Source organism: Lathamus discolor, chromosome 6 (genome assembly GCF_037157495.1).
Source record: "Lathamus discolor isolate bLatDis1 chromosome 6, bLatDis1.hap1, whole genome shotgun sequence".
NCBI classification, from domain to species: domain Eukaryota; kingdom Metazoa; phylum Chordata; class Aves; order Psittaciformes; family Psittacidae; genus Lathamus; species Lathamus discolor.
Genome location: NC_088889.1, coordinates 76,218,631 through 76,232,898, shown reverse-complemented (window position 1 = coordinate 76,232,898; position 14,268 = coordinate 76,218,631). Strand labels below are relative to the sequence as shown.

The 14,268-nt window shown below is 37.4% G+C and overlaps 1 protein-coding gene across 1 annotated transcript in view; it reads right to left on the bottom strand.

The window, feature by feature from the left end:
- The window catches only part of LOC136017503 (uncharacterized), a 98,616-nt gene that overhangs the window by 19,542 nt on the left and 64,806 nt on the right, over positions 1-14,268 (bottom strand). Inside the window, exons 43-53 of the mRNA XM_065685816.1 lie at positions 11,200-11,331; positions 10,126-10,275; positions 9,457-9,573; positions 8,530-8,703; positions 7,633-7,840; positions 6,226-6,392; positions 4,708-4,820; positions 3,547-3,628; positions 2,799-2,936; positions 1,917-2,079; positions 733-854 (exon numbers count right to left, since the gene is read on the bottom strand). Coding sequence (XP_065541888.1) covers positions 733-854; positions 1,917-2,079; positions 2,799-2,936; positions 3,547-3,628; positions 4,708-4,820; positions 6,226-6,392; positions 7,633-7,840; positions 8,530-8,703; positions 9,457-9,573; positions 10,126-10,275; positions 11,200-11,331 — 1,566 coding nt within the window. The remainder of the gene's footprint in view (positions 1-732; positions 855-1,916; positions 2,080-2,798; positions 2,937-3,546; positions 3,629-4,707; positions 4,821-6,225; positions 6,393-7,632; positions 7,841-8,529; positions 8,704-9,456; positions 9,574-10,125; positions 10,276-11,199; positions 11,332-14,268) is intronic.

Sequence of the window (14,268 nt, the reverse complement as noted above, 5' to 3'; positions counted from 1 at the left end):
CTTGCAGGCTCCACTGGCTGTGTGTTAGACACAGCTTGAGAAGCTGAAGCACAAGAAAAAGCATCTGCAGAATCAGGAACTAAACTCTGTGATGTTGCTGGGAGCAAAACATTTTTGTGGCAATTTAAATAGTGGTGGCATTTAAATAGTTGTGGTAATATAAGCATTAGTACAAAAATACATTCTATACAACTTTTAAAGTAAATTTTGGAATTTTAGCACTTCTAAAGGAAATTAAGAACTTCCAATTCTTTTTGCAGACAAATGTATGTTTCTGCAGAGTAACATCTTTTACACACTGTCTTTTATCTGTCATTTATTCAGAAAACAATGTAACACTCGGGAAAGATGCTGCCATTTCAGATGCACATATAAAGATGGTGTAGTTAGTTGCAAGTCAGTGAGCTTCCCTGTCTAACATTTGGAAATCAACTTAACCAAAATTCTCCTAGTTCTCTTTTTTTTTGCTATTTATGTTTTTTAGAAAACAATGCTGACTTGAATATATAGCATCTAATATAGCATGGCCTGAAAATGCTTTCCACAATAGTATCAATCAGCTGCTCATCTTTCATAGTCATAGCCTTTTATATGTCCAAGAAAGATAGTTTGCCTCCTACTGGAATACCCTTGGCTTGCTTAATGCCTATTTTACAAAAAAGAAAATAAAAAAAAGAAACATCTGCTATTGCTGTAATTCTCCTGACGTTTACGTGCTCTGGGCTGTTGTACCTGGTCCTTCTCATTCCAGATGACAGTAAGATCATCCTGGTGACTACGTGCTGAATGTTTCACATATAAGTTGACTCTGGTGTGCCATGGAAAAGGGATGGAGAGGGGATGGAAAAGTTCCACTACAAGGGAAAAAAACAAGTAAGTTTTTGCCACCACAAATCATGACCATTCATTTTCTGGTAAAGGGATAGGACATATTCTCCCACAGGTAGCAGGGCAACAGTTGGTTCCCAGAGAAAACATGGTCTTTGCTCATACACACATCCAACAGCCCCAGTGTAGTGTGCTGATTTCTGCTGAATATGAAGAAACTTAAAGGAAAACAGGAGTCTTCTATTTAGCAAAACAGTAATTACCTGCAATAATCCAAAGATTATTGCAAAGATACCTACTATTTCCACCAAGAACAGGCAGGAAAGTAATCTTTATGAATCTGAGATAATCTTACACAGCAAGAGGAACAGCTTACAACTCAAACACTGACTACAGTTATTTTCTCTATTTTCAGATAACACAGCCTCAACATAAGGGCTTAGCCAGCATGCCCAGTGTTCCCTGCAGTACCAAGTGCAGCAGAGGAACAGAATTCACTACAGTTTCTGAAAAAAGCCTCAGAAATAGGTGACAAGTAATAACAAAACATAAAACAGTATTCAGAAGCTACAAAAACATACAAAGGAAAAAGAAAACAGAAAACCAAACAGAAGTGCCTTGGCTACAATAAGAGTAGCTGCAATACTTTAACTCTCTTCCCTGTTTACAAATGGTATCTAGTCCAAAACTAGTTCCTAAGTTTCCTTTTCTTTTTATGAAATACTTAAAATATTCAAAATATAAAAATTCAAATATAAAATAAAGCAAGATATGTCATTTAATCCCAAGCACATCTGAAATTTGTTGTAAAATAATAACATTTTAATTTGCTGATGACTTTTGACTCTGCCCAGACTTTTCCCTGGCACTGCTAAAGCTTATTTAAGCTTTAAATTCCATATCCACAAAGCAGAAATAGTGTTCAGAAGTGGACGTTTCTAACAGCCAGACTTACAACGAATTTAAAGTAAATAAGATCTTAAAAGGCCTGGATTGAAACCATTTAAATAAGCATTTTGAAATGAGATTCATATGGTCTAGTTTATTTTATAGTCTATCAACAGTGGCAAAAGACTTTAGAAACCTACCCTGAACATGATGACCTCCAGGCAACTTTGGGAAAAGTCCAGTGTAAGTGCCTGTTACCTTTATCTCCTTGCCATCCCACAGAGCAATGTGCCTCAGCATATGTGTTCTGTTGCCTTTTCTGTAATCCATCATAACCACAAGCTGCCTTGGAAGAATTTTTAACTAAAAATAAAAGAAGGGAAACATACTAAATCCCAAATTCTCTGAAAAGTTAGAAACCTAAGTGTGTAACTCTGATACTGTACAGCCCTGTGGAATCGAGCTTCAGAAATGTGTTTATAAGAGGTCTACTACAATAATACCCTAAAGCCCACTGCTTTTGTACAAGCAGCTATTAAATTCTACTTAACTTCGATTCTACAGTAAATCATGTTCTCACACAATGGAAAATACATAAACAATAAAGTATTCCCTTTACAATAGTCCTGGCTTGTTACATATTTTCATCTTCTATCTGTCTTTTACCTCAATGAATAATTCTTACAACATCAAGAGGCCCATTGTTACAGAATGAATATAGCAGACAGCATAAACAACAATATCTATGTAGGAAAAGAAATGTGCGGTACCTGCATAATAAAAATTGGCAATTGGTCAGTTTGTAATGTTATTTTTATTATTTGCTATATATCCTATATATGTGCTTTTGTCTACAGAAGGAAACAAATATAAAATCAAACAACAGTTTATACCATTGGACACTCAACTAACCTACAGTTGAATGTTTGCTCATGCTACTGCAGAAATCAAGGGCAAAACACCTCACAGCAGCTGGAGCTGTATTTTATCTTCACTGTTTGGCAGCCAGCATCCTGAACACCATACTCTAGAAACAGGCCAGTCACAGCTTGCCTTTTGCCTTCTGAGTTGATGGTACCAACCTGGGACATTGTCTGTATTACTTCAATGACATTAGTGTAGCTGGTTGTAGTGACAGTTAGCGTAGCTGTAACATTGAAATCCCTTTCTTCCATCCTGAGGTAGAGTTTGCCTTTTGCTTCACTCATATCATAATTTACCTTTTCAAGTTCCCATAAAATAATAAAAAAAAAAAAAAGAGAGAAAGATAAAATAAATATTGTGCTCACATTCTTTACACAGTATGTTTGTTACATTATGGTCCTCAGGACCTGAGAGATCTGATTGTATATACATCCTCATTATACAAGACACAGCTGCAAAACAGCATAAATTGAATAAAACACATAAGAAAGTATCTTTTTATGTGAGCAGGAGTAATTGTGCCCTATTTGACTGACAAACACCCCATTCAGCTTAACTGCTTATACTGCTGTTGAGCATTCCTGCACTGCAAATAGCCAACATCCAGCACTGCTCTCTGTCCAGTCTCTCTTTTCTTAGAAGCCAGAATAATTAAAATCATTCCTGAGACCAGAAGTCATAATGAAGGCAGATGCATGGAAGCAGAGTCAAATGGAATAAGTCTTTTCCAATAGGTTTTTTAGTCCTTTTCCAACAGGGACTGTTAGCATCTTTGAAAACACGAACCACCTCAACAACAAAAAGGTCAGAGATAATAGTACTAGAAATAATGCAGCTTGAGTACTAAAATATCAGACAAGTCGAATTTGTAGTGATGTATGTGACAGATAACCTGCAGACAGTTACCTTAGAAGACAGTTCTGCTGTACTGGGGAAGTACTGTAGAAAGCAGGGATGAGTCTGGAGCACTTTTATAGTCAACTCTTCACTAAAGGGAAGAAATGTACTTTTGTTGAACAGTGTTTCAGAAAGTCCACTCTCACTGACAGCCCAAGTTCATCTGAGTAATCTGAATCTGCCACAGCTTTAGAGTTACAAATTGCAGTACCTCCCACTGAACACTTGTCCAGCTCACGTTTTTTGATGCATTTAATACAAAGGTAAAGGAGACCAAACAGCAGCACCACTGTTTCTCTCTGATCCCAGTAAAAAATCTATGTATGCATCCCAATGACAAAATGTGGCTCCCTGGATCAGAAATTACTTTGGCTAGTAATTTATTAACCATAGTAAATGCATCATCAGCTTTTTAAAAAATAGATAGGTATTTTGGAATCTGACTTTGCAGGTATTGTCATGGTTTCCAGACATAGAATTTACACTTATTAGAGAGCCTGACAGAACTTAGAAGACTTTTCAGCACAAAGGTCTTTTGCTGGAAACTTAAGAAATATTGAAATACCCTAAGGCTGAAAATACTACCTTGAACACCCTCAGAAGCCTACAGTTTTGTTTACATGCTATACCAAACATTTCTGTCTAGATGCTGACTAGCAGACACTTTCAAAGTGAAGAATTATTCTATTAATTCTTCGTTATTTTAAAGAACTTTGAAAATTTTATAAGATAGAAAAGAAACAGAGGATTAGTACAGCAGCTATAGCCATACTGATACCAACTTAGAAAAAACTGAGAGAGTCATCATAATTTTGCAAGGTTCAACTGTGCCAAAACAATTTACTAAGACTTAATCAGTTATGTCATGTTAAGGTCTATTTTTAAGTAGCTGTCTGGCTCAGACCTAGAGCTTTCTGGATTTTTTCACTGCCCGTTAACTTCAATGCTGTGGGGACACGCAAAAAGTCAAAGCATACTCCTATGAGGAGGGGAATCTCTGTAGCCCTTCATAAACTTCTTGAGAAACACAGACTGTATGGTGTGACTACTCACTTTCTCAAAGATTTGTTATCCATTTCACCTGTGCTTTGGTGACTAAACCAGTAACTTTTTCCATGGAAAAATAATAGCCTCATGACATTTTTACAGTTCTCAGAACGATACTTTTACCCTTGTTGGTCTTTTTTTCTACTGATGGTAAATGAGAAGTTTGTGTTTTGTTCATAGGTCAGCCTCAGAGCTCCTTTGATTTCATTTTCAGTCAGGACTTCCTGAACTGTCATCTGTTAGAGGGAGAGAGAAACAAACAAATCACACACCATAGCTTCTACCCAGCATTTCACCTCAAGTGAGCACAACCTCTTCACTGACTTAAAGCCATCATCTTGACTGCACTTTTCTAGACTCAACCCAAAAGCATCAAGAGATGCCTGCCTTTTTCCCGTGTTTTTCAATAGCTATTCATTTGCATTATTAACAAATACTAGCCTTACTATCAAGGCACCTTCATCTGTTTTAAGTCTAGACCCACTGGTTCTTGTTTATGTCTCCTCCACCCTTCTTTTTATAGACTGTAAAAAAACTGCTTTTCCTTTTTTCTTTTTTTTTTTTTTTTGATTAAACAGATGGAGCTCTACAAATCTTTTACTCCAGGGTATTTTCTTCCTCCCACAGCTGCTAACTCATCTACAGCTTTATGCTGAAACTGCTAAAGAATCCCTTTGGCGAAGATGAGTGCTTTCTCCTACACTTAAATTTCAACATATTTTGTGTATACTGAAGTCCAGTATACACAAAATTACAGGAACAGTAATTTCTGAAGTCCCATGGTTACACTCATACTTTATACATGAATGAGGCACCTAAAGAATTACTCTGTTTTTCTTTATTTCACCTAAATATTTAGAGAATAAAAGACATTTTGCTCAACAGTAAGGGGGAAGAAGGGGAATATATCTAATACCTTTCAATGGACTGTTGGCATTCCCCTGAAACACACTTAATATGCAGGTTTAATATTGACCTAACATCTATTTTCAGAAAATTCTAATCTTGTATTCTAGCTATACACCCTCTTACCTAAAGATAAAGTGACAGATTACTTGGACATGCTGTTCTGTGTACCACTCTTCAAAAGGGAAAGAGACATTTTTACTAACACTGCTTTCTCCCAAGGGATGAACAGGTACAGCCTTTGTTGATCCTACCAAGTGGTTTGGAATAGAAATCTATTTCTGTTCATTCAACACTTAAACATTTGGGGTATCTATGCTACAAATGGTTTAACCAAGTCAAGGAATTCTCTAGTTATAGAGGTGTCACGGATTAAGCCCAGCCAGGACAGAAGGACAGGGGTAATTCTACCAAAAGTCCTTCCTACTTCAGTAAGCTGTATCAGCTACGAAGTGACTCGTAGATGAATGCCTTCCTGAAATGATCTTGAAATTTGAAATTGGGGATTTCAGGTACCTGCTGAGTTTCCTTGGAAACAGACCATTAACTGTGTTCTTAAGATAAACAAGGATTCAGATAAACTGAGCCAAGTCACCTCTCATCTGCCCTTGTATAAATCTGGAATAATTTCACTGAGGTCACTGGAAGTGCTCTGGATTCATGCTAGTATAACTCAGATGACAGCTCAGATGACAGCCATAATCAAAGCACAACAAAAGATCCATGGTTTATTACCTTGAGAAAGAAGGGAAGTCCCAGATGATGGAGAAGTGATATTGAATGCTTCACCTCTGCCATGAATTCAAATATACCATAAGGCTGAAAGTCTGTGTCAATATCCATAGACACACATATATCTTTGCCATCATACTGGATTTCACAGATAGTCTTGGTTTTGTTTTCTAAATAGCAAGAAAAAATAGTGCCATTTTGAAAGGCTCATTCTCAAGAAGTTTCAGTACCACCTGCATAAAATCAATCCAGCTAGCTTTTGGGTTAAGATATTTGTCATTGAAATGTCATCCTTTCAGGATGGAAAGAGCTTTGGCCTGTGACTGGAGGAGTGCAGAGTTCTCTGGTTGTCCCTGCACATACAAAGTCTAGTTAACAAAGTTGTGTACCACATACAAGTGTTACATGACAAGTCAGTTCCCAACAGTAGTGTGTTTTTGCAGCTTGAGCTGAGTAGCTTATAGAGCCAACTATAGCAGTTGGCAGGTAGTAGTGGCTTTTTGTAGAGAGTTTCTGAGCTGTTTTGACCTCTTCTGACTTCTTCAGTTCCTACAGCAGACCAGCCATGCCCAAGCAACATAACTTGAAGATCTTTCCCCCACCTTCCTACCAGCTTTTCATATTTGAAGATGAAAATACAGACTGCTAAGAGATAAAAATGAGAGACGTGAAACCCTAAAACTCTTTACAGAGAAGATAAAATCACAGACATGTATGCAATCATACAGTGACCACTCTGGTGGGTGTCCTGAAAGCCACTTGTCCTGTTGCTTTTTTCAGAGTGGGTGAAAGGGCACTAACATTAGCATTGATTCAATCTCTGCTAACCTCAATAACTCCTGCTCTTTGGTGCTCTCACAGTTGGGTTTTTTTTCAACATGAATATACTCCCGTGTGGGCATTGAAGGTACTTGACCACAATGTGAATCAGCAGTTGAGGGATATGCAGATAGAATTTATGCCAGAGCAAGTTTTGAGGACTGGCTTATTCAGAATGGGTCTGTCTCCCCTCCAGTTCAAACAACAAAAGTAATTTAGAATTATTTTCAAAACCCTTTTTAAACTACACAAACTACACTGGAATTCACACTTCTTGTGCTCTGTAACACAGGGGGTTTTGTGTGATACTGGAAATTTATTTTATGCAGCTATGTTTTTGGGGGATCACCTGTTTCAGCAGGTGTTGTACCACATGAGATCTTTCCTGGAACTAAGAAAACCCAAACAGATGTTATATAACTAATAACAGATGCAGTTAAAGAATGACAGTTTTACTTACATACAAGAAAAAGCTGTTTTCAGGCACTACCAGCAAATCTTAGTCAGTTTGTAGCTGTTGAAGGAATTGGTGAAACATCCTTAAAGAGCTATTATCTAACAAAGAATATGCAAGGAATGGTAGGTTCCTACCTGATTTCTGTAAACTGAGAATCAAGTTGATTGCCTTAGGGTAGCCAGATGCCTGTAGTTCCTCACTATTATGTACACTTTGGCATAAGATAGCCACGTGGTGACCAACATAATAGGAGTTTATTATGTATGTGATTGATGTTTCTTCAGCTGCAATGTGCACGTAGCTTTCTTGAGTTGTGTTTCCCCCTTGAAAAACTACATCCACCTAAAAAATTACATGTAGATGAAAGTTCTTGAAACATTTAAATACTATTTAATTTTAAAACAGAAGAAAAATGGAAGTTAAATAAAGTTCTCTCTAGTCAAACATCTATCCATTAACAAAAAATCTTGGCCTTTTATTAATCATCTATGACTTTCCAGTATGAACCCAATCAACTGAATGAATTACAAACCACACCAGCCTCACTGGTTTATTTCAAATTCTCATTATGTTCTCTTCCATCCCACAAAAACACGACTCCCTTTATATAAAGGATCCTTGATCGATGCACACTTCCAATATCAATCAGACAGTAGGCACTCCAATACTTCCCTGAAAACAGCACTTGAAAACAGTACTTCTTTAAATATAAAATTCTCATTAAAGAACATAGGAGCAATATTCCAATTCCTGATGCAACATGCTAAAACTGTTTTCCTATAATTACAGTATGAATACACACTGTGCTAACACTGATCAGAATGGCATAATCTGGTCCAGAAAGCAGCCAAAAAGAAATTTTCTATTTCAGTAGTCCATGTTTTTAATAGTTCAGAGTTTTTAAATATCAAAAAATATCAGCTTCCATCCTGTACATTACAAAATGGTAGCTCTCATTCAAGCCAGGGGCTATTACATTATAATAAAAGACAATCATTTGTATTAAAAAACAAAACAAAACAAGAAACTACCTGTAAAGATGATGGGACTCTGGCTTGCAGCAGCCATGGCCAAGTATGATGGAAATTCCCAGTTATGTTGGTACCTGTTCCAAACTCCTGGATTTGTCCCTCAAGAGCTGTTAGGTGAGCACCAAAATGTGCTTTCATACTAAAGCTCTTGATCACATTCAGGTTCAGGATAGCCTGTGTGCAACAAAGGTAAACTGTGAAAAGACAGCTTTGTAAATGTAAAGCTCCTGTCAGTTAGGGCTCTTTCTTTGGTTCAGGCAGTATCATCTCAAAGACGTGTCAAAAAACCTAATCGCATATAATTTTATAACACAGCATAGTTATAGATATCCTTTTCATTTTTAAATCCATCATTTTAACACACATTCTCAGAATGGCCATACCTTAACCCTGTTCAAGGAGTTAAGTGATAAACAAAGAGTAAGTGTTGTGCTGTAAGCTTAGGTATCTCAGATAAAAAAAAAATACGCCAGGCAATCAGAGTCTGTGAGGAAACTACCATTTGGAACGTAAACCATGAAATCATCTCAGTACTCACCTCTGTCTAGCCTACACAAGGTACACTGCAGACAGACTAGGCATATGAGCTAAAATGCATTTCCCTCCTGATGCACTGCATGCTGTAAGCTTAGCTGTGGCTTGGGCATTAGGAACCAACCTCCTATTCCTATGAAAAGTCCTGGTGCAGCCAATTCTCCCAACCCCTCAAGAACAAAGTGAGCATCTGGACTCCCCTCAAGAACAAAGGGAGCTTGTGAACTCCCCTGCATCCTGAACTTTAGGGGGAAAGAGAGAAAGAAAGCAGGAAGTACGAAGTCACATCTACACCCGCTGTTCTTTGCCATCTGACTTCTACAGCTACAGCTTCCATCTTGGCATGATTCCAGGCTCGATTCATGTCTCCCTTGTCACTGTCCAATAACTTACCTGCAGCTCAATCCTGTCTTTTATTTGAAAAGTCTGCAGTGCTTCTATGTTATGAGTAAGTTTGTAGTTAAGAGACACAACATCCAACTTCTGGACAAAGCTCAGTTCTTCTGTAATCTGTTCAGTCCAAATAAGACAGAAGTTAACTGTGGCATATCTCTGATACTGAGACTTCTCTGATTAATTGTAAAGATTGCACCAATTACACATTTGAGTAAAATTATGAATTCTATCAAAAATTTATGGTGAAGAATTGTCTAATTTTTATTGTAAGTCCCAACTTTGTACTCTAATAGGGAATATGCTGTACCAAGTGAAGATACTTGGCAAGAAAGGTTTGATACAGTTTGCAAATGGGATCATGGATCACTGCTTGTGTCAAATTTGTTGCTAGAAGCAACAGGGACTTGGGGGTCTCCAATATCAGTTGTCCCAGAGACAGGGTTCAATTCCTTTGTTTTGTATAGAAATGAGACCATACTGCACACAAGCTATTGACAGATATTGCTTTCATTCAGTTAAGGCCTTTAAAACCAAACCAGCCCCTGCAGAGTATTCCTGTAAAGGCCTTAGCTATTTCAAATGGAAAAAAAAATATTTAACCAAATCAATTCATTAGTTCATTTTAACCTTTATTTCACATCTTACTCGTATGGAAAAAACACTTACTTGCTTGCTGTTCACACAGAAGTGAATAAGTCTTTTATAGAATTCACTGTTTTTTTCCGATACCACATCAACTAGCATCCTCATAGGAATGCCAATGTCAGCAGCTCCTTGAATGTTATGGGTTAGCACTGCATCCAGCTCTTGTCTTTCCTGTTAATATTTCTCAACGTAAACAGCAAAGCATGTGTAGAACCAAAAGCTTGCTACAATATACAGCTTGAAATAGAAATATAGCAAATCTGTCTGTTCTACTTTTAATATTAATCAAAACCAATTGCACTGAACTTAGGGAAGTTAAGGTGGGAAAGAGGAAAAGATCAAGCCTAACAGGACTAAAACGGCCACATATTTCAGCTAAGAGGGAAGAAGGTGTAAATGTTTCTCTCTGGTGGCAAAGAACTCCCACTAGCTATCAGTTTACACCTCAGAAATACACAGAAATTACAAGTTATGTCAAGAAAGCAAATGATCGCAAGGAAGAAGATACTTCTGTCTGTGAGTACTCTACTTTCCTGCACAGATCACAAGGGAAGCCAAACTTGTAATTGCCAAAAGGAAAGCAAGTTGTGCTTTTGTATTACTGAAGAAACAAACAGCAATTTTAGTCTTAAATTAAAATCTTAATCAATTGCTGCCTATTATTCTGCATAATCACGGTGATTCCTCTATAAATCACCACCTCTTTTTCTTCTTGTGCATTGCTGTATGCTTTCATGCTGAATGAACAGTGTTACCGTGGAGCACCTGTAATATATCTGGAGCAAGATCAGCATTTGTGGGTTTGCATGTCTTAACATATTTGCCACATAATATAAGGAACATCAAATAGCACAATTAAAAAAAGGACACACCGAGAGCATAACAAGGAAATTATTGAGGGAAGTGCCCCAGCATGTATCCTATTATCTTATACATCTGTTTTACTGCACATTACAGGTGCCAGATTTTCAAAGATTTTATTTTTATTCTCACATTTATTACTAAAGCTTGATTATTTGTTCCAAATAAAATAGTTTAAAGAGTATGTTACTCAGTACTGTGTACATGCAGTCCAACAGCCTGCAGGATACTTACATCAGTGACTTTAAGTATAACGAGTCCTTGTAATTTACTTTCATCGACAGTGATCCAAGTCTGTGAATCTAGGTGCATTTTATCCATCAAAACATAGCCTGAACCATCAATTGTTACTGGCACTCCAAGATCCTGTACAAGCAAAATAAAATAAAAATTCACCACTTTTACACTTATCCATAATATACTATACACCTGAAACTTTTTAGTCCTAACAAGTAGCTCTAATAGCACCTAGCTGTAAATCAAGTGTATGAGGCAGCATATCCATACGATGTTTCAGAAATCTCGACAGCTTTTCATTACATTTTACATATTTTGTCTTTTTTATTTTGAATAGGTCTGACATTTCTGATGACTGAGCCAGCATAAGCAGATACAGGACAATATGCCAACCTTTTCCTGCCTAAGTGAAAAGTCAATTGATTTTCCATGCTTGGCACTGCTCCAGTGGCCCAAGACATCCATAAATCCAGTGAAACCAGACTGTATGCATAGGTTTATTATGGCAGCTCCTTTTTTGTAAGAGGGGAGGTGAATCTTGTCTTTGTATATTCAGATTTACCCTGATTTGCACGTTGAATCCACAGATCTTTCTGTGTAACAGCTCTCAAACTTTCTGTACACTTCTGTCCTTTACATTCCTGCCTATATAAAACTGACTGGTGAGATCTGTGAGAGGCCAAGTGCCATGATATCAGGATTTCCAATAGCAACACAAATTTTCAGTGGGAAAAGTCTGCACAATCCAGCTAAATTCAGAACTGTCACCTCAGGAAATCCTGCTATAGAGTTTCTCCCCCTCCAGTCACCTGCAACAGTCTGGCCTGGGAAAACAAAGTAGTGGGCAAGATTTGAGGGGAAAAAGTGCCATTTTTCACTCCATCATAAGGCAAAAGGAGCTCAGTGTGTCATGCTACATAGCTGAAAGAGGTCACGGCACACTGACTTTCATTACTTGGGAAGCACTGAAGGGATTAGCAAGGGACCCCTTCAGAGATGGAGACCTCCCAGGTCAGTTGTCCCAGAGACAGGGCTTCAATTCCTTTGTTTTGTATAGAAATGAGACCATACTGCAAATTATGGCACATTTATACGATACAGAGTGATATCCTTCCACAGAACTCCAGTTTCTGCTGTATTTTTCTACTGGCTAAATCTTTCCAACAGACACTACTATTTTTCTTATCCTGCTAGCTGCTGTTCGCTCAGCATCTATAGTAATATTCCCACCAAACCCAAAGTTAGATCTCATTAATGAAACAAAAGGTGTGATTTGGTGGTGCTCAGTTAGACACTGTCATTGGTAAGGTTCAGCTTAAGGGCAATTATATGGCCAGCATCTGCAAGAATTACCACAGACAAATGGCTCAACAGGGCAGTCCAAAACAGCTTGTTCAAAATGTCGCTGTTTGTTTTTCAACTAAACTCCCCAGAGTATTTCTCAACTGAGGTCTTACAGGAAATCTGTTTAATGCTGGCATTTTCACTCTGTGTCCTCCACAGTGTTCTTCATACATTGCATATCAGTTTGTTAGCAATTTCAGTTTTCTGTAAAGCTGAGTGAAAATATTCTGACCTGAAATTCCCCATTTACTTACATATTTTAAACTATTCCAGAGTTTGGTAGGCAAACTGCAATCACCGACAAAGCCAAAGAGAACTTTGAATGCTTTTTATTTCTAAAGATGAGAAATTCCCTGCAGATTTCTCAACCATGCTTTTAAAAAATACATCAGAGTTAGTACAAGCAAGTCCACTAACTGTAGGCAGATTCACAGAAATTTGCCTTATGCCATAGAAAACTATACTTTTCAGACTTTTTAGACTTGCTCCAAAGGTAATGTGAAGAAAAGAAAACTGAAAGAAGAAAATTTCAGTTTCTTCAGAAAACTGAAGAAACTGAAAGAAGAGAACGTTTTTCTTGTTTCTCTGCTACCACTGAAATCATGAGACTTTTCTATTTTCTTTTGACTTTAGTAGGAGCAAAGATCCTGGTTTACATGTATAAATTCAAGAGTAAAGTGAAGAAATTCCTTCCAATACCTGAATTGTTTGGCATTTGTTTTCTATAACCATTTTCCACTGAAGCTTCTTTTCAGGGTCAAAGTCTCCATTCATTTGAAGCTCACAGTCACCTGATTTCATTCCTATTCCCATATGATATTTTAACTGTTTTCGTGCAGTAATAGACAGCTTATTTTCCCTTGGGATTTCCTTCAGTTGAGGGAGGTCATGCCTGAACTGAATTTCTAGTGTAACCTTTGGCTTGCACTCTGCTCTCACTTCAAGATGGGCAGTCTTGCCTTCTGTTTCAAGGACACAGAAAAGTTCTGCTTGGCACTTGTCTTTCTGAATAGATCCTGTGAGCCATGACTGGGTTGGAATACGGAGATCCTATGAGGATTTAAAAAAATACATATTGTTTGTATTAGACATACACCTTAAGACAAGTCAGCATTGAGACATTTTATTCCTCCCTTTAGCACATGGAAAAGGACATCTTACATTACAAGTTCACAGACAAAACCTACAATCTCTGCACTGCCATTTTCCTCCCAACACTAAGATTGCAATTTTGCCTGAACGAGGTCTGGGGTAAGATTTTAGGATTGCCCTGAAGAACTTACAGCCTCTGTATCTATATGAAGTTTTACATTTACAAAAATATAAAATGCCTGTTTCTTTAGAATAGCAAAGTTTACTGAACATCCTCTGTTTCATTCAGACCAGACCAATCTGTTTTCAAACAACTAACCCACAAAAACTAACAGGACTAACAGACATTCTTGCATCTGGTGTTACAAGGATTATCTTTTTTTAATACTAAAACTTCAAGCTTGTCTTGTGCAACATCCCAATGAAATGTTTCCTTTTATTCTTTCAGAGTATTTGTAAACAACCTGAAAATTCTACTATTTTTAATATTTGAAGTGGTTTTCATTCCCTCTTCACTATGGTTGACACACACTTTCCTGTAATTTTGGGGTTTATATTGCTACTGTGTAGTTGAAGAAATGAAAACTGACAAGTTAAAAGCAGAACATAAATGCCTCTGAACATCTGGAA